We start from the raw sequence: 19,363 nt of genomic DNA on the forward strand, positions 1-19,363 counted from the left end.
CACACAATACACAATCATACATGCACTGTTTCCACAGTGACTGGTAGTCATGGCAGAGGCCACATGGACTAGCTTAGCTACCTGCTGTGAGATGCACAAGTCTCTTTCACACATGGAGTATGTGGTATTGCTGAATGATTTAAGTTCAACAAATGACTTTTCTCATGATTATCATGTCGCTATTGTGTAAACCGTTTTAGTTTCAAGGCTGTTACCTGAAATGTCTGCCTGTTTATGCTCATGGCATGGGAGGAGTCTTTGTGCCATCACCACGTCTATAAACAGGATCCCTTGAAAGGAAATGCGCTATTCAGTGGAACTCTATTCAAATGGAAATAGAGCTATTTCAATAATCTCACCAAATCTAACTTGAGTGTGAGCTAGAGTTTCATCTCTCATAACGGCACACCTGTGCGTATAGCCAAGAGCACATGTTGGTTCTCTTATACGCCTCATATCAAATCCAGGAGTGTGAGTGGGACAAATGAATAATCACCTGAAACCAAACTCTTTTCTCGACAGTGTGGGCTACAACTCTACAGTAACTTCTTAATGAAAAAAGTTTGCCAGCACTAAATCCTCCTTCTTCGGCCGCCATGTGGCCTCCTTGTGGCACTGTGGCTTCTCTCCGCCACACCCTCTAGAATAACAAGCAGTCATAGTAAGGGTGAGATGGGCAGATGGATGGACGGATAGGATGACTAAACAAGTCAACACAGGAATGAATGAGCATTATGGTGCTGTATAACAGAAAGGTCTGTTATGCCATGTAGTAGCCACACCCTCTGCAATAACAAGCATGTGGGGTGAAAAAAGAGAGAATGAATGAATGGATAGAGGAAAAAGTTTGAGGACATAATGGGCTCAATGGGACGGAGTTAAATTATGTCTCGGTGACATGGTTGAGAAAGTTGTAATTTGCCATCTAGATTCACCTAAGTCTGTGTTACAGTTGGTCTCGGCCTCCTTCTCACTGAGCAGTCAAAAGCACACTGAGCTAATTCTGCTCTTTTAGAAGAGCAGGACAGATGCAGATTGATTGGAAACCAGTTCATAATCTCATAGTGATGGAGACTACAGATGCTGTTGCACTGGTTTAGTTCTGGAGTAGAGACACGGGGAGATATTTATTTTATTTTCACCCTGATGAATTTGGTTCAGTCTGGCAGACATGAAGAGGAGATTCAACACAAAACTTGTCTTATAGTGCCAATTCGGCGACACTTGACTCCAAATATCTAATATATGACAGACAAACGCACATGAAAATGCTTTATCCTCTAAACTTTCCTTCACACAAGAGCCTGTGGAATTTAGACCTTCAGCACTAATTCGGAACATATGCTCTAAACTTTGCTCCCCTCTTTCCCCCTCAGCCTAAGATGCACTGTTCACACAAGGTAGCTTAAAAAAAATCTCACACCAATATTAGATGTTAGATTAGATTAGTCTGTAATACAATTGTCCTGGTGCGCATATTGTTTTTTTCACAAACAAGATGATCACGTTTTTTTTCAATTTAATATTTTACTCCTGTTCTAAAAGAATTCCCTGTTAAGGGGATTTTTTTTCTTTTTCTTTTGTCCCATCCAAATCACCATGAGGGTTGTAGGCCAATTCAGCAGCCTCTTACATTTGTTTTGTCCAGATTCTGACGAAGTAAAAGACAATTTTGTGTGTGTTGTATATGTGAGTGTGAGTGAGTGACAGCTCTGTGTGTGTGTCTCTGCATGCAGCAAGGACTGCGCTGACAGCAGAATGGCTTGCTCTGTTGGAGGGAATTCACACTTCACATCAGATCATCACAACCAAACTGTCTCTAACACACACACACACATACACACACACACACACACACACACACACACAAAAGCATGCATACACAAAAGCATGCACACACAAACTGAGAGAGTATCACTCTGCTTCTGATACACTGAACAGAATGTTGCAAGAACTCTACACAGTTTCATACAAGATATCTGTGCCCCCACCATGTCTCTCTCTCTCTCTCACAGACACACACACACAGTAGTGCTTCAACCCCACAGAGAAACAGACTAGTCATACTGAGCAGCCAGACAATAGTTCTGTCAATCAACGTCAGATCCTGCTTAGCTGTAGAGCCTGAGGCCTTCCAGTGCACAGCTAGTTAGCCTGTGTGAAGGAAACTGACACCAGCCTCAAGCACATGTACAAGGCTCCAGCTCCAACTTCCCATCACTTCTCTTGACCTGCATGTGTGTGCAGTTGGTAACTCAGTGTCCCACTGATTACCACAGTGGAGAGAGTGGGGTCAATAAGTCAATAAGTGCAAGACATTTTTTTTCCAGCAGCGAAGTCGCTCTCTGTCTAGTATGAAGTTGATGAATTAACATTAGACTTCTGCATAATGTACTTCAATATAATTACCAAACTGCTTTACATTCAGTTTTTAGATATTTAGCAATCTACAAGAGGCAGCAGGAGTTCAGTTGCATCTTTTTCACATTGTAGAAAATGTATATTTTATCATTATTTATATTTCAATATCCCAATGTTTGTATTTTAGCGCTGTGCTAAACCATTTTCTCCAGTTACTTATATAGTTAAAGGTTCTGCTAAATGATTTGGCTACAGCCCTAAAATAAATTGTTTGTTGCAAATGTCAAACTTTTTGATGGTGGTTCAATTCTGACAATTAATCCCCAAAACAGACTTTGTGTCTAAAGCTAATGTGATACATTTGGATCTCTCCGTTTATTTTTACTCTCATGGAAATCGGTGTCACTTAAAGGAATTCATGTAAATTAAATGATTTTTTCTTGTATTTTTTATGTCTTTCAGGCGGGACCAAAGACATTGGATCAGCATTGACCAGGATGTGTATGAGACATCGCAGCATAGAGACTAAACTCAAACACTTCTCCATGTAAGCAACATTACACACACTGTGTTGCTGTTTTACCCTTTATTCCTCTCTCCCCAGCTACACAGCACAACACTGACATTTACCGACCTACAGGATCTGATATAATACATCCCTTGTGCAATGTTGATGAATTGGCTGGGATGTAAGAGGGTTTTGGTGAGAGCTGGGATTTCATTTGTGTTACCGCGTCAATAAGCTCCATCACGGTGGCTGAAAGTGGAATATTAACAGGAGCTTCATTATGTCTGGTGAACCTTCTACACACGTTAAAAATATGGGATAAGTGTCGTCTTTTAGTTTTTCAAGACAGCATTAAAGTAAAGTGATGTAATTTTGTGAACTGAGCAGATGATTCCACGTTATTGATAATTATTTATCAAATAATCATCATTGTGTAAGTATTCATGTGAAAGCACCAATGGTCAATGAAATTGAGGTATTTGGTCAAAAATATTGTGATATTGGATTTTCTTTTTATCGCCCAGCCCTCTGTTGTGGTTATTTAATTTTGCAGTGTTTCCTTTATTAGTAGCAGTTACTTTACTTTTACTTAAACCGTTCCCCGAACAGTGTAACTCCAATATAATGGTCTGCATTCAAATTCCTATCTCACCACATCCTCCATGCCTTGACATTGTGTGTGTGTGTGTGGGTGAGAATGCCCCTTGTAGTGGAATGCTGGTCAAGAGACGATTTGTCTGGCAACACAAGCATCTGTAATGTTTCAGTGTAGTCACACGCACACACACACACACACACTCTACATCTCGCTCTCTCCCTCACTCACACTACACAAGGGTCTCTCTAATTTCGGTTGGCATTTCAGTAAAGATTCCACTAGGATCTCCATAGCAGGGGCTGTACATGGGGGGGGGGTGCATGGTCACCACCCACTAACACACGCACACTTTGGAGAAATGTCTGCAAGAGGCAGAAGTCTAATTTTAGTTTCGTGCAGTAAGCCTGCAGCTGCCTACCTCTCACACTCACAGCCTCTTCAACACACTCACAAATACATCTCAAATACACAACAAACACAGTTGGGTAATGATTGACAGACGTGACTACACAAGCTTCTTACTTCCTCCTGTGACACACAGTCAGACGTCAGCAGACTTTATATAATTATATCCTCTCGGGTCTGTTTTTCTCCCTTTTCTTTCTGCCTGTTAATGATTGACAGACGGGACCATACAGTGTATAGACCGAGAGGTAAACCAGACCTAATGAGTTTTTTGAGTCTGGCGTTCTCTTTGCTACTTTACAATCCGGTGACAGATATACTGACACATTTACTATTTTACATCTTATAAAGAGGTTGTTAGGCTCTTTGATTGGTCAATAAAATGTATTTGGGATACACATCATTTATGAAAACTGTAAACCCAAGCACTTAATGTTTTCGATGAATTTAAATTAGGACACATTTTGAATTTTAAAAGGTTAGTCTTGAATTGTTTAACTGGTCAAGCTGACCTCAGATCAGAAGTAAGTATCCTGGTGTTTTCACAGGGCCTTCCTGGAGGGTCTGATCAACCCTCTACAAGACCAGATGGAGGAGTGGAAAAGAGGAGTCAACACTTTGGACAAGGACCATGCTAAAGGTAGGACAAACAAATGTAACCACACACACGCACAAGACATAACATGCTGATCCAGGAATGACTTTCACATGAGGATGCATGTTCAACATTTACAGCAATTTAAAAGGCCCAATGATGATGTTATTTCATTTTATTATGACTTAAAACATAGTTTGACATGAAGGTTATCGTACCGTTCTTGTTCATTCTTCTGTCCCACACTATATAACAAGAGTATGGGAAATTGTACCTTGACACTGAGTTTTCACACAGTTTAATTTTTCACTATGTCCATCTGAACCAGAGTATAAAAGAGCCCGGCAGGAAATTAAGAAGAAGTCCTCGGACACACTGAAACTTCAGAAGAAAGCCAAGAAAGGTAAAAAGAAAAAGAAAAAAGCATATTTTGTTTTTGCTTATTTTAATTATCAAAAATAACACTGCTAAGTGCAAGTGATCTAATAATTAGGGAGACAGATCTTGTTTCAACAATCTGAAACTATCCGATGGTATCAGACGATGAGGGATGTGACAAGATGTCGGTATTTGACGCCCTGAGAATGAGACGAGGCTCGTATGTCAGAGAATTTGTTCCTTTAGTTATCCTCTACTAGTTTGCATCTTATTCAGAAAGAATGAAACTACAGTCTATTACTCTTCAATAGCATAGTATGCTCAAATAGGAAAAGGGGAAATGCCCAAATTGTAGTTCAGAGGTTTTCGTTAGACAGCAGTGATGTGTATAGAAGACGTTAGTGATCAGACTTGTGCAGCTCTAGGAAGGCTAAACATTACCTTACTTGGTAAGCACTCAGAGAGGGAAGGGCCTTTTTCTTTCTGCAGTTCTCTTGGCTCCAGTTCCTCATATACAGTACATTCACACACATACTATACACAAATAAGGAATTAGAGAATTATGCTTCCAGTATGTTTGAGATGTTGATCATTTAGGTATGACTCACGGGATGCCTCACATTCCTAAAGTCAACAGCAAAAAGTACAGGAAACCTGTATCTTAAAAAACGCAGAAAAGATCAATGGTTCTTCTTATTCCTGTGCAGTAGATTACTTTGATTATCATTAAATACTGTTGGCATAATCTCAAGACAGACCATAAAATTAGCTCTAGGATTGTTGTCATGCTCCTCTGCTTTTTGTCTTAAATTTAGGAAACGTGTCTACTATTTTTATTTCTATATCTATCGGTATCATCCGATACTGGGTGGGAAAGACTTGATATTGGTATTGCTTTAAAAACATATTGGTGCATTGTTTTGGCATCTCGATGCATGAGACTGCACCTTTAGGTGATGCATTAGTGTTAAGTGCTGGCACTCTCTCCGTTGACTTGGATCTTTTTTTTCCTCTGCCTGTCCCCTGTGGTTCTGATGCCATCCTCCTCCTTATGCTGCACTGCAGCTGATAATCTGGGTAAGTCAGTTTGTGGAATAGACACACTGTCCGCTTTTTACTTTATAATGCATAACAAAGCATATTGGTTGCATTGTGAAGAAGCAACCAGATATTGAGTTTTAATATGTGTGGATGCTGCTAAATATTTCATACGACAGCTATCGTTTACAGTTAGTCGTTGCTACTCCGTATTGGCACATATGTATAGATGTATGGTTTGTGAAGCTGAGGTCCCCTGTAGGTTTTTACTTCAGGGTCAAGAAATCCACGGCCCATCCTTTTCACTGCTGCCTCGTCTACCTCCTCTCATTTGTTTGTTTTTATGGCTCCTATTATTCATTGTCTGTGGTTCTGGGTCAGAGGCCCATGTTGTTAAGCACCTAGAGTGCCTGTGAAGTGTTCTTAAAAAGGAAGTTGAACAACAAATCAAGGTGCGCTTCATAACTGAGACTTTGCTCTTACCCACATGACGGTTGAGATAGAAAAGAAATAACAGCCCATCTGTCTGCTTGTGTATATGTGATGTGTTGATATGTGTCTCGTGCGGGTGTTTTTCTGACCTAAGACCCCGGCCTTGCTAAGTAACAGCCTGTGACTGCAACCTAATGAAATGGAATCATTGATCATGTGAAAGCTGAAGAAGCTAATCTCATTTCCGTGCACACACACACACATACATGTGTGCAGACTGCGGGCCCCCAACAAATTCATCTTTGCTTAGTAGTCCCTGAATTTATGGCAAGTTGAATTTGGAAAAAACATTAGAATAGACTTCAGCTCGATTTACTGTTTTTAACGTAAAACGTTTTGATAAATAATAAATGATCAACAGAAACATTGTGACCACTCATCTACTGGACATGTGCACAATCACATGATTTGTCTGTTTATCACTTCAAAGGAGTCTCCTTTTCGTTCCCACACATTTCAGAGCTTCTGCTACCTGCTGGCTGTTGTGTGGATGAGCAAATTAGCTAACTGTTCACACCAACCTACGAAGTCTATCTAATAAAATGATGAGTCTTACCTAAATTGACTGGTAAAATGCATTACCATCTGTTAGTTCAATTAACAGACATCTCCAGTGTATTATCGCTTAGTCATCTTTAGGGCGTGAATCCAAAAATTGAGTCTAGACTACTTGTCACAGGCACCAGTCATTAATAATTGAGCACTAGAGGCGCTTGTGAAATATTTTTCCGGGTTGATTTGTTTTCAATGCAGTCGGCTGATCTTTGACCTTTAAGGAACCTCTGTGTTTGTCTGTGGTTGAACAGAAAGAGGAAGTAGCAATCAAGGGCTTGCCATTCACATAGTTGCACCAGTTATGGCACTGACACCGGGAATGTGTTCAGTTCAGCACTAATAACTTGTGGTGAGCAGAGCGGTTGACATCTCATGCCAGGATGTGTCTGCATTGTGTGTGCCGCGTGTGTCAACCCCTTCCATCCCCAAAATGACTTTTACATCAACACTGATGTGTGCCTCAAGCACAGTAATGACAATGGCTTGTTGTTGAATATTAAATATGTTTCTCAGTCTATGTGTGGTTAGTTGAAAGTAGTTTACAATATTTACACTTTTATGGTCAGTTTCCACATGAGTTAGTACCATGCGCAACCATATTTAGAATTGAGTGAAGTGATAGTGTGCGTCTTGATCGGTCAGCCTTCAACAGGAGTACATGAGGAACTAATGGGAGACTGATTTGATAATGTTAAACACTACTCAAGCTCTACCACTAACAAAACAGCAACACAGAAAATATTTGGCCTTCCATCTGTCTCAGACAAAGTGCCTCAGCTTACAGTAGCGTCCTCCAAACCCACAGTGGTTATGCTGAGAATACAGTCGGCCAAGACTTAAACTAGTGGGAGAAAACCAGAATTCAGTAAGATCTTTGCTTTTACTGCATGCCAAGGAGACACCACAGCACCACTGGCTTTGGGGCCCAAAAAGCTAGGCCTAAAGGCCTAAAGCTTTAACATGTTTTTTATTCATTTTAAACAGAGTTAATAGAAGCAGGGCTGTGATGTAACAGGAATATTTTTCAATGTCACGTAACATATATATATATATATATATATATATATATATATATATATTGGAGCGTTACAACAGTGCCCTAATTCACTAGAAGCTTCTTTTGTCGTCATGGCAGGTATTGAGCATTGTTCCATAAAGAGTTGAAATGTAGTTGTACCTGTTGGCAGTTTTACTTTATAGATGCACTTGATAGGTTCATCTCTGTATTATCTTTCAAAACCCGATTGACCAGCTGTTTATAGCTAGTGATCAAAATATTACTTGAAATGTCAGCTCTGCTTGAAAATTATTTCCTTATTGGCAACAGGAGGAAAAAGACCCATTTTTCTTGGAGGGAAGTGAATACTAATGAGTTGGGTCCAGAAGTGGAAACCAGACTAATGACTGAGGCCTGTCTAGCCTTCTCAGACTCAGTCATACTACCAGTTCTCCCACAAAACCTTGTACAACGTAATTGTATACTTGTCTGCTTTAAAAAGTGGTCGTTGGATCTATATGAGACTGAAAATATATACTGCAATTTGGACTTTCTACGGCCCATCTACTTCATCGTGGTCTCCAGAGCTGAGTAATATAGGAGGAACTGCCATAAACACACATAACTCACATTCCTCTCAGTGTTGCAGTCACCAAACTAACTTGGCAAATGGATTCCCTCCATATGGAAACTCAGAAGAATGGAAAAACTAAACAGTCTAGTTTAATTGCACATTCTTCTCACTTTGGGTTCAAACATTGTCTTAAATCCGCCACAGTATATAGTTCAGAGATATACTTCATCCGATATCAACTTAAGTGATTCAGACACGTAGTCACTTCTCAGTAATGTCAGCTGTTGTGCCAGTGGGGGCATAATGACAGTAAATGTTTCCATTGGGCGCGTTTCCATCAACTTAGTGTTTGCGTCTGCGCTTGAAGTCGACGTTAATTGTCATTTTCATTGTGGTGTAGTGGACTGATGGAGAGATAAAGTTGTGGAAAGCTTACCACATGCTGTATATCATACATAATGTATAAACTGCACGGACACGTCAGAGAGGAAAGAGCACACAGCTTGTGTTTTACATTTAAAGTGAAGGTGATTTGTCTGTGTAACTCTATCAGCGTTTCTGTACTACGGATTTGCATTATAGAGAGCCGCACGACAAGTTTCGACAAAAGACACCAGTTTGTTATCTTTGCCCAGATCCAATAGCAGACAGACAGACCGGGCCACATAGTTGTTCACTGAGGGTTAACCTTGACGTATCAAAGTCAAGACTGTGTGTGTGTGTGTGTGTGTGTGTGTTTGTTTGTGTGTAAGTGTAGTTCAAGTGGTTAGATAATGCCTTTGAGGTCCCCCGTATGTAATCTTGGGCAGTCGCCAGCCGTCCTGCCTCCTTAGAGAACTCAAGAGGGCTTGATTCTGCTTCGGGCTATCCGCTCTTAAAATCGTGCAATCCCAGATGGAAATGCACGCAACCATAGACACACACGCCTACAAACACGACACGCAGCACAAAGACGCACACAGTGCTTAACAACAGAATCACCTTGGGACTGTAGACTAAGAACTTCCTGGATTTACATACGCATATTTAAACACACACACAGACAGCACAAGGACCAGATGGTCATGGAGGCACCTTGCACACCTGTCATTCGTGAAAGCACAGACAGATTCTCTTAACCCTTTGACAAAGAGTAACGGAGAGATAAAAAAAGTTCTGTACTGGATTGAAGTTGAAGGCAAACAACAGATTAGTCTAAAGTAGATAACAAGAGACGGGAAAACACTCCGTGACAAGAGTGGCCATTCACGCGGAGGTGATAGCCAAAAAGTAGTGTTGACATTCAAATAGTAGCACTGAAGATAGCAGCGTCCACAGTGAAAAGATTAACATGTAGAGCAGTAGCAACAGTAGTAACAGTCTCAGCCAACACTAGAGAGAAGGGATGCAAATGAAAAACACCAAATGTTCTTTCATTGCTACATGATCATATCGCTTGTGATCATTCATGCATGTTACAGTATAAAGCTATTATTTTTCTCAGTGTCTTGATTTTTTTAAACATTGTGAAATAGTAAATTGACCAATCAGGTGTTTCTTGTGAGTTGGTAACTTCACTATACCCGGAGTAACGTGTATATTCTTTGTAACGTGTGTCCATTTTGTTTCCAAGGTCGTGGTGATATCCAGCCCCAGTTGGACAGTGCCATGCAGGATGTCAGCGATAAATACATTCTGCTGGAGGAGACAGAGAAACAGGCCCTGAGGAAGGCTCTTATAGAGGACAGACAGAGGTTCTGCTGTTTCGTAGCCATGCTGCGGCCTGTAGTGGTGAGTACAGTGGGGCAGAGAGAGAGAGAACTCGGCCTCCAGAAAGCACTCAGAGAACAAAAAAGACCCTTTTTTTTTTAAACAACCGCTGCTTTCAAGAGGACTTTTTTTTTCCTAGAATGAGAGCTCATTCTGCCACTCTGCTCTCTTTCTGTTAGGATGAGGAGATTTCTATGTTGGGAGAGGTCACCCATCTCCAGGCGATCTCTGATGACCTCAAAGCCCTGACTTCTGACCCACACAAGCTTCCCCCCGCTAGTGAACAGGTGAGGAAAAATATCAGAGATGAAACAGGCCTCGGTTAAACAAAGCGTACCCTTTTGGTCCCGTATGACTTATCATTGGTTAACTTTCTGGGATTAAATATAGCTGTGTTTAGAGCTGTTCCTCTTCACAAGTATGACGAGTGACTAACATTTCCCTCCCTCTCAGGTGATCATGGACCTTAAAGGCTCAGACTATGGTTGGTCTTATCAAACGCCACCCTCATCCCCCAGCACCACTATGTCCCGGAAGTCCAGCATGTGCAGGTAGGCTCCTACAGCCAATCACAAGACTCATAACCGTGAATATTATCATCATTCATCATTTACCTACTTTACCCATACGAGTTGTTTTGTGCCAGAATGGTGTTGAATGGAAAATGAATTTACTGAGGAGGTGAACCAGCATACAATGTATTACTAGGTCATGTTGGAGATTATATGATAGCATGACATGTATACACATAGGATCTACTCAAATCTGCAAATCTGTCCTGTAGACCCTCTCAGAGGGTACGAGGACAGCTTACATCAGTGTAATACAGTCAGGAATAAGGCCTTGAAGAAGACCTTTTGTGTTGTCCGATCTCTGTCTGCCCCCCAGTGGTCAATGTGGAGTAGTTTGCAACTTTCTCCTATTGTTGTATCTCTGCTTCATCTCCTCTTTGTTAGTGATAGTTGTTAATTTAGTCACTCCACTGAAATCACTTTAAGTGGACCTACTTTGTCAAAGAACAAATAAATACACAGATAAACAAATAAAAAAACTAAGGAGAACTTTAAAAGAATAGACAAAAAGCCTACTTTTGTTTAGTAGCTGTTCAGACCTCGTCTGCTACCGTCTGTCCTCCCTGCTTTGTGTGTCTCCCAATGATGATTTTTTTTCCTGAACTGTTCTGCTCTAAAGAAAGAAATGTAATGTGAAGCCCCGGTTGTGTATTGCTTTGCATTTGTCAATTTTGGGGTTGCGGGATTTCTGTGATTGGGTCGAAACTTAGATTACTTGTTATGTCATGATGGGAGTGTTTCAAGGCCTTCCATGTTCTCACAACATGTTGAACCCGCTACAGAGGATCTATTTAATAGTTCCCGTCCACCACAAGCCTTTTTTTTTCTTGATCCTTAGATGGGGGATTTTTGAATTCACAAATCATCATGACACAGCAGCTTTTATGATTTTAATGTTTTGCAATTTATAATTGTCCCTCATTGTTAGTTTGTACATGATTTGGTACATATAGTATGTATTTTTCTATAATACACATTTTTCAATACACCATTTTTATATCCGCTTCAGATATTCAAATAGTTGCGTCACACAGTAATTATACCCAGTGTTTATGCTGTTTTTGCTTTTCATGAGTGCGCTGTGCGATTGTTCTCAAAGGCATGAAATCCTGTGGTTTCCTGTAATTATTGTCATTATGGTTTCACGCCTCTTATGTTGGTTTGTTGTTTTGACTGGATTGGCCTCGGTCACTGCCTGCTGCATCTTGGTGTGCTGTGTTAATTGTTTCCCACCCTGTCTCTCCCCAACCCCCTGCCTCCATTCCCTCTTTTTTTCTTAATTTCTTTTATCTTTCTTATTCAACCTTCCTTCTTCAATCCATGTCTTTGGGTGCACTTGATTCTCTTCACCCCGCCTGTCACCGCCAAAACCTCTCCTTCTCTGGTCCTCCCCTCAACCATCACTCCTTCCCCTTTCACAGTAGTCTGAACAGCGTTAACAGTAGTGACTCCCGGGGATCCAGTGGCTCTCACTCTCATTCTCCTTCCTCCTCTTCTTCCTCCTCTTCCTCACACCACCTCTTCCACCACCATCACCCCCGCCAACGGTACCGTAGCTCCACGCTACCCCAGCAGGCCCCAGCCCGGCTCTCTAGCATCTCCTCCCACGACTCGGGCTTCATTTCTTCATCACACGACCAATACACATCGTCCAAATCCTCCTCGCCCATGGCAGCTGAAACAAAGGTAAGAAGAACCCCTCGGCTACCCACACTTCCCATCATTTTGCCTTTTAAGTACGTTCACGTGGTTGAGACTATAAAACCAAATGTGCCCTATGATTTTCCAGTCATTGTAGTAAGAGACAGAGAGAGAACCCCAAACCAGCAATCCACTCTTTTCTCACACATCTTCCTAGCCACTATGAGAGGCTGTTAGCTGGCAGCAGGAAGTGTATGCGATCATGGTGAAGTCATTTTACTGCTATTATTATAGCATAAATGCCCAGGAAATTAGTCTGCTTCCATTCTATCCCAGGGCAAAACAGGTCAGCCCCATCCTGCTATTAAAGAGCCGACTGCTGTGACAGACTGTGGTTTGGCTTGAGCATACTGTGTGTTGTATTTTCATTAAACGTATCGCAGTAAAATAACATGTTACAGTGTCAACAGTATATTTTAAAGGCACCAAGAGTGCGTCTCCATCAGCAGGTCTCATTCTGTCAGTTTTATCCAACCATCTGACACTCGGTTTCAGATAATCATCAATGTGGTTGTCCAGAGGATTATCTGCTTGGGGTTTGTGGTTTGAGATCAACCATGAGAAGCGGCTGCACAAGCTGACATTTTTTTTTGCATGCCAGCGACCAGAGTTCCCCCGTCCAGAACACATTGGTGTAGTTAGTCTCCCAAGATTTTATGATGCAGTGAAGGTGGTTTGGCAAGTCCATACCCGACCCATTTTACAGTACAGTCCTAGGAATCAGCCCTGTTGTTGCCTCACTCTTGGTGCAGTTACAGTAGTTTATGTTTGAAAGAGAGCAGTCTCCTGACCATACTGGGTTTACATGGACTTACTCCTTAACCAAGGCTGGGCCATGGCTAAAAACTTAATGTGGATCTCTTTAATTTCCCTCTATTTTCAACACCCACTTCTATGGAGGGGTAGTTCTGAAACTGGCCCGAACTCCTTATCCTTTTCTGGAAGGCAGCATGCAAAAGATAATTTCCCTATAGGCATATAATGAAAGGCACAATGAGTAGGATTTTCCTAAAAAATATCAGGCATCCAGGAGGTTAAAATGGCAGACAGCTCTGAAAATAGCGCATATCTAACGGGGGGGAAATGCCAAGCAGACAAAGCTCACCCCAGAACGAGGCTTTCACCCGCTGGCGAGCAGCGTAACCCTCGTTGAGGAGAAGGTGCCAACTTTAAAGTTCGTGTTTACAAACCACAAACCACAAACCGACAAATCCTACTCATTGTGCCTTTAACGGTAATAAAATAACCAGGGCTAATAGATGTCCCACATGTTGATACTTTCAATGTCCTGAAGAAGAAGAACTGTGCCTGTGCTTCCCATAACAAAGCTGAAACACTGCTGATGTCCATGCAATTAATTCTGGTATGACTCCCAGTGCGCCCTCCTCTGCAGTCGTCACTTGGCTGTACTCCTCACTAACTGCTGAGAACTGTGGAAAGTTGCCTCTGCTCTCTAACAAACTGCTTATCTCTGCTTGTCTCTGTCTACCTGCTGACATGTCTGTCTTTGCAATTCTTCCCCACTGTCTGTCTCACCCCCTCTCCCCCCCCCTCTGGTCTCATCCCTCTGCCTGCTTGCTGCTCTCGCTGTCCCAGCCATGTCCCAGTTCCAGTTCCTCTGAGGTGTCAGAAACTGGGCAGCTCCACAGTGACTGCAGCTCCCCCTCTCCTCTAGCTGCTGCTAGTGCACCACAACACGCTACTGACAAGGTGAAACACACTCATCCACCATAATCCTTACTCCTCTTTCACATGAATGTCTTGTGTGGTACCAGCATTACACGCCCCCAGCTTCATCACACTAAACTTCAAACCCGGCTGTACATTGAAATCGACTTTATCACAGAAATGTTAAAGGAGCCTCCGAACTCCCCGGCCCGTGCATCGGTTTCTCCAGTTTTCATTCAGACCATTTCCTTTTGTTCTGTGTTGTTCTGATAAATATTGATTCCTTATTATTCTGTGTTCCTTTTGTATGATTTCTCCTCAGTTATGTGGTGTGTTCTTTTTTTATTTATCATTTCAATAATTTATCCCATTTTGTGTTTGTTCTATTTGGTCGATTTCTGTTATCATCCCTCCTCCTACCAACGCACACACATCCAGTTGTCCAATGGCTTTGACCACTACAGTCCGGCCAATTCCTCTTACATGCATACCAACGGGGGGAGTTTGGGGTCAGGGTCAGGCACTGGCTTTCCCTTCTTCCCTCCTTCCTCCTCATCCTACACCACCACCACCTCCTCCTCCTCCTCGTGCCCCACTCGTTCATGGTCACGTCCTGCCTCGGCCTTGCTGCCAGACCAACCTCACAGCGGCCCGTTGGGCTCCCCCATGGTGCCTTCGTCACGAGTCCCCAGCTGGAAGGTTTGTTCATCACCTCAGTCTTGATGTTCGACTTGTTCCCATCCACCTTTTGTTCAACATGCAAGCCTTGCTCATTTTACTGTTGTTGTTGTTCATCAGTCTTCTTCTTTTATACTTTGGATTAAATCTGCAGCTGAAAATACAGTATGTAAGAAAGGTTTTTAGGTGCTCATCAATTGCACATCAGAGAAATGTGAAATACAATGAACACTGACATGTCTTTCTTTCCAGGACTGGGCTAAGCCAGGCCCTTATGACCAGCCCATGGTCAACACACTGAGGAGGAAGAAAGACAAGGAGACCCCAGCTGTAGTGGACAGTAATGGTAGTGCGAGTAATGATAGCAGCCGTTCCTCAGGCCTGGCCTCAGCGCCAGCTCTGGCTGCGCTACAAACATCGTCATCAGTGGAGGAGAAGAACAGAACTTTGGCTGCACCGCTCAAGGTCAGTTTTAGTCCCTGTCTCATTCAAATACAGCCTGCCTTCATTAAGCCAATCGCGCTTTCTGCCAGGTATTTATTATTATAATATTTTGCTGGTTTATGTTGTTGGATGGAAAGGAGCTCCTTATGATTTCAGACAGTCTATTGTGTCTTTGTGCTTGAAAACATTAGTGTTTTTCTGCAGCAGGTGGCAAAGTGCCACTAAAATATCTCAATAGTTCAGCGCTTCAGTTACCTCTTAATTCTGCCAATACTGAGAGCAGCACATTAACATAGTTCAGTCTACATTTAATGCTGTCTGTGTTGCTTAAGTTTCCGACCTCACATTCAACTTCCAGCAGCCTGATGTTTTTGCAGTCATTGCATTGATTTAGAGCATGAGTCTCCCACCATTTAATGTACCCTTTTAATGACTTTAATGAATTGCGCCTGGCTGTATCCAAACAGTGAGACTCTTTTTCATTTGCTCTTTGCTCCAGGCTGGTGATATTGAGGCTCATGAGGAATTGGCTCTGGCGTTATCCAGAGGTCTGGAGCTGGACACCCAGAGGTCCAGTAGGGACTCCATCCAGTGTTCCAGTGGCTACAGCACGCAGACCAACACACCCTGCTGCTCTGAAGACACAATACCTTCACAAGGTAACACTCTTGAATCAAGAATCCGATGGTTTAGCAATGTTAAATGCTAAACAATATCTTGTATCAGTTCTTGGTCAACATCTCTTGTTATTGTTCTTTCTAGTATCAGACTATGACTATTTCTCAATGGCCGGGGATCAGGAGCCTGAGCAGCAGCATTCTGACTTTGACAAGTCTTCCACCATCCCCAGAAACAGTGACATCAGTCAGTCCTACAGACTCATGTTCCAGAGCAAACGGCCGGCCTCCACAGCCGGCCTGCCCAGCACACAGACTCCTTACCATGGACAGGGGGCCTACTGTGCAGGGCCCTATCCCCCCACACCTGTCCACACCGGGGCTTATCATTCAACCCCTACAGGTACAGATGTGTACAATCTTTCCATTTTCACTTTGTTGATGTATGTTTGTAAGGTGTCGTGTTGGTTTATGACAATAACTCCCTTTTAGACACATTTACTAAATGTAATACTTCATTAGAATAGTTCAGGTGTTGTTTTCTCTCTTCATGTCCTTCATTATCTTCTTCTTATTGTTAACAAATAAAGGCTGCTGTATAATATACTGAAATGCACTTAAATATTATTTAAATGCATTTTTGTAATTGTTAAATTCTCATTTGTGTTCTATCATTGCAGGAACATGTCCAGGTCAGGGATTCTTTTCTGGATCCAGCTCCTATAATGCCTGTGGCTCGTATTCTACAGGCCACGGTCCTGTCATTGTGACCCCTGGGGTCGCCACAATCCGACGCACCCCCTCTTCAAAACCCTCCGCCCGCCGGTCAGGCTCAGCTGTGGGCCCCATTCCTATTCGTACGCCTGTCGTCCCAGTAAAAATCCCTACAGTGCCCAATATGACTGGAGCAGTAAATGGGAGCAAGAGTGTAGAGGCGGTGGGAGGAAGGGAAAGAGGAGAAGAAAGCCCAGATTCTCTAACATTTGCAGGAAGGGAGGATGCTGGCACACTGCCTATGATGTCCTGGAGTGGTCAGGCTACAACCAATCCTCCCACTGTAGCCCTGCACAACCAGCAGCGCCTACACAGTGAGATAGGGCAGCAAGGAGGAGGGGAGGAGGCAGGAGAAGAGTTGGAAGGGAACATGCTGGTGGCCATCCGCAATGGGGTCAGACTGAAGAGAACCCTCACCAACGACCGCTCCGCACCACGCATCCCATGATGACGCGACACAAAAAACATTACAGAATCAAAAGGCTTTTTTTTGCTAGTATGAGAAATGTGTTACACCTGTTCGACATCTAGCGTTTCTCATTTTGTAAATGTTCACCTGTGAGAGTCCCTCACTGCAGAAGCCATCTTTGATTCAATATGGAAAATACATAGATATGCTAATGCTCAGCTTCACGGGTTCTGAATTGACCTATGATGCCGCAGAAATAATATAAAGCCAAGTTTGTTAAAATACTGGTTTTGACCTAAAGTGGAACACAGGCCCACTTGTGGTAAGTACAAAGATAAGACCTAAGAAATTAGGTCGAATAAAGGTCGTTAGCCTAAGCACCAAAATGTTTTTGCAAATCCGAGCCCACAGCTGTCTAATGCCAGTGTCAGACATGAGGATGTTTTTTTGTTAATAAATCACAAGAGAAGGACAGAGTAGCATTACACCACAGTATGTTCATTTCTTTAAGACGACAGTAGAGACATATTTTACACACATGCATCCAGTATTCTTCCTGAAGCGGAGGGTTGGACAACCACAATGCGTCCGCCTCTTCTCAGTGTAAAAAGGACACTTAGTATGAACGAACTCTCGTTGTTTTGGGAGCACTTTACCATCATGGGACAAATACTCATTCTAACTGCCTCCATTTGACATCTCCTGGAGGACGGGACGCCCCGATGGCTGTAGGAAGGTGCTGTGTTGTCATCCACTCACTGTTCAAATACTTCATACTTGAGATATCCACAGAGCCGACACGGACAGAGGTGTGGGCAATACAGAGAGCTCCTCAAGATGCTAAAATGAACTTCCAAGTCAAAGTGGGAGGAGAGACTACAGTGTGACTAAAGCGTCACATGGTTGATGCCGTGACATTAACAGCCACTACGAGTTACGTCCTGTTTTAATATTTACATGATTTGTAAATAGTTTTGCATGTCTCTGTTGCTAAGGAGCGTGTCGGTGCTTCTTACTGTGTATTTCCTTCTGCTCCACAGTGGCACAATCATTAAGTTTCACATTTTTAAACAGGATAGTTATTCATTTCATATAATGATCATCAAGCCTCGTTACCTTTGGACAAGAATTTATTTTATTTTCATCATTTTTTCCACTATGAATCTCATTTAATCTGCATTATCTACATGCTGAGCTTTGTAGAACTCCTCAGTGGTTCGTGTTTATATATTAGCCCTTATATATATATATATATTAGCCCCTTGTTTTTTGTAGCATTTATTAGCCATATTACTACCAATAGCACATTGATTGCTCATAACATTACTAATAAATGTCAAAGTACAGATGTGCCATGTCAAAACTCAACATTAAATCAAATGTATATATATTGTAAAACATTTTATCAGTTTTGTTTTTGGTTTTTTTAATGTTCCTAAAGTTGTGAGTAGAAAGCTGTAATTGGTAACGCCACACCGGTTTTATTGCTCTGTCTGGTTGCTGTTGTATCAAACTCATTGTCTGCTTTGGAACGCATGTGGCGTGCATGCTCCTGTCCTGTTGATTAATTAGGTTTTTACTTTTGCATCCGTCAACTCCAATTCTAGTGTTATGATTTTTTTACAGGAGCATGGAAGGTGGCACGTACATACGTGTAGATTTTGTTACACTAAAAACTAGGCGATCACATCGATGTGCATTGTGGAACTTAAGAAGTCCATCACCATGGGTACAATACGATGTTTGGGAGATGATGACTGCAGCGTTGTAAGACTATATCGGCTGAAACCAGTTAGTATCTCTGAGTCATTGCCTGTATTTTGATTTGCATTTCAGTTCAAGCACTGTGAGACCATGGCTACTACAAGATGTGTGAAACTGTAAATGTTATTCAGCTTTGCAGGTTAGTCCAAGAACTCACTTTTTTAATTTATTTTCTAATGCTCAGTCTTTCTTTTTTTTTCCTCAAGCTATTTTTATACGTATATAAACTATCAGAGTGATGGAGTTGTTTCCTCTGTCCATGCGTGTACTATCTGATGATGTGTTGTTTCATCAGTGAAATGTTTATGACCGCCCTGCTACGATTCATTGACGTCCCATATTTCACACATGCGTAATTGCACTTCATTTTGATAGTCTCATAGATGCTGGCTGGTTTAAAAATGAACAGTAGCTACAACGAAGTGTGTTCCTCTTGACTCCCAGAAGTCAGAGACATGATTTAAAAACATGATTTTGGTTTTATAA

The 19,363-nt window shown here is 42.1% G+C and overlaps 1 protein-coding gene across 4 annotated transcripts in view; it reads left to right on the forward strand.

Annotated features, from left to right (window-relative positions):
- Positions 1-19,133, forward strand: part of LOC306699908 (protein MTSS 1-like) — a 45,492-nt gene extending 26,359 nt beyond the window's left edge. The window contains exons 4-17 of one of the 4 annotated variants that reach the window (XM_079164706.1): positions 2,824-2,908; positions 4,421-4,512; positions 4,796-4,870; positions 5,911-5,922; positions 10,114-10,271; positions 10,430-10,537; positions 10,704-10,801; positions 12,244-12,508; positions 14,120-14,233; positions 14,630-14,890; positions 15,122-15,334; positions 15,813-15,972; positions 16,076-16,333; positions 16,611-19,133. In XM_079164706.1, the coding sequence (XP_079020832.1) occupies positions 2,824-2,908; positions 4,421-4,512; positions 4,796-4,870; positions 5,911-5,922; positions 10,114-10,271; positions 10,430-10,537; positions 10,704-10,801; positions 12,244-12,508; positions 14,120-14,233; positions 14,630-14,890; positions 15,122-15,334; positions 15,813-15,972; positions 16,076-16,333; positions 16,611-17,152 (2,441 nt within the window). In that variant the 3' untranslated portion in view covers positions 17,153-19,133. The remainder of the gene's footprint in view (positions 1-2,823; positions 2,909-4,420; positions 4,513-4,795; positions 4,871-5,910; positions 5,923-10,113; positions 10,272-10,429; positions 10,538-10,703; positions 10,802-12,243; positions 12,509-14,119; positions 14,234-14,629; positions 14,891-15,121; positions 15,335-15,812; positions 15,973-16,075; positions 16,334-16,610) is intronic. The other 3 variants (XM_079164709.1, XM_079164708.1, XM_079164707.1) reach the window with 3 other exon arrangements.
- Positions 19,134-19,363: the final 230 nt, after the last annotated feature.

Source organism: Pholis gunnellus, assembly GCF_910591455.1.
Source record: "Pholis gunnellus genome assembly, chromosome: 8".
In the NCBI taxonomy this organism is placed as follows: domain Eukaryota; kingdom Metazoa; phylum Chordata; class Actinopteri; order Perciformes; family Pholidae; genus Pholis; species Pholis gunnellus.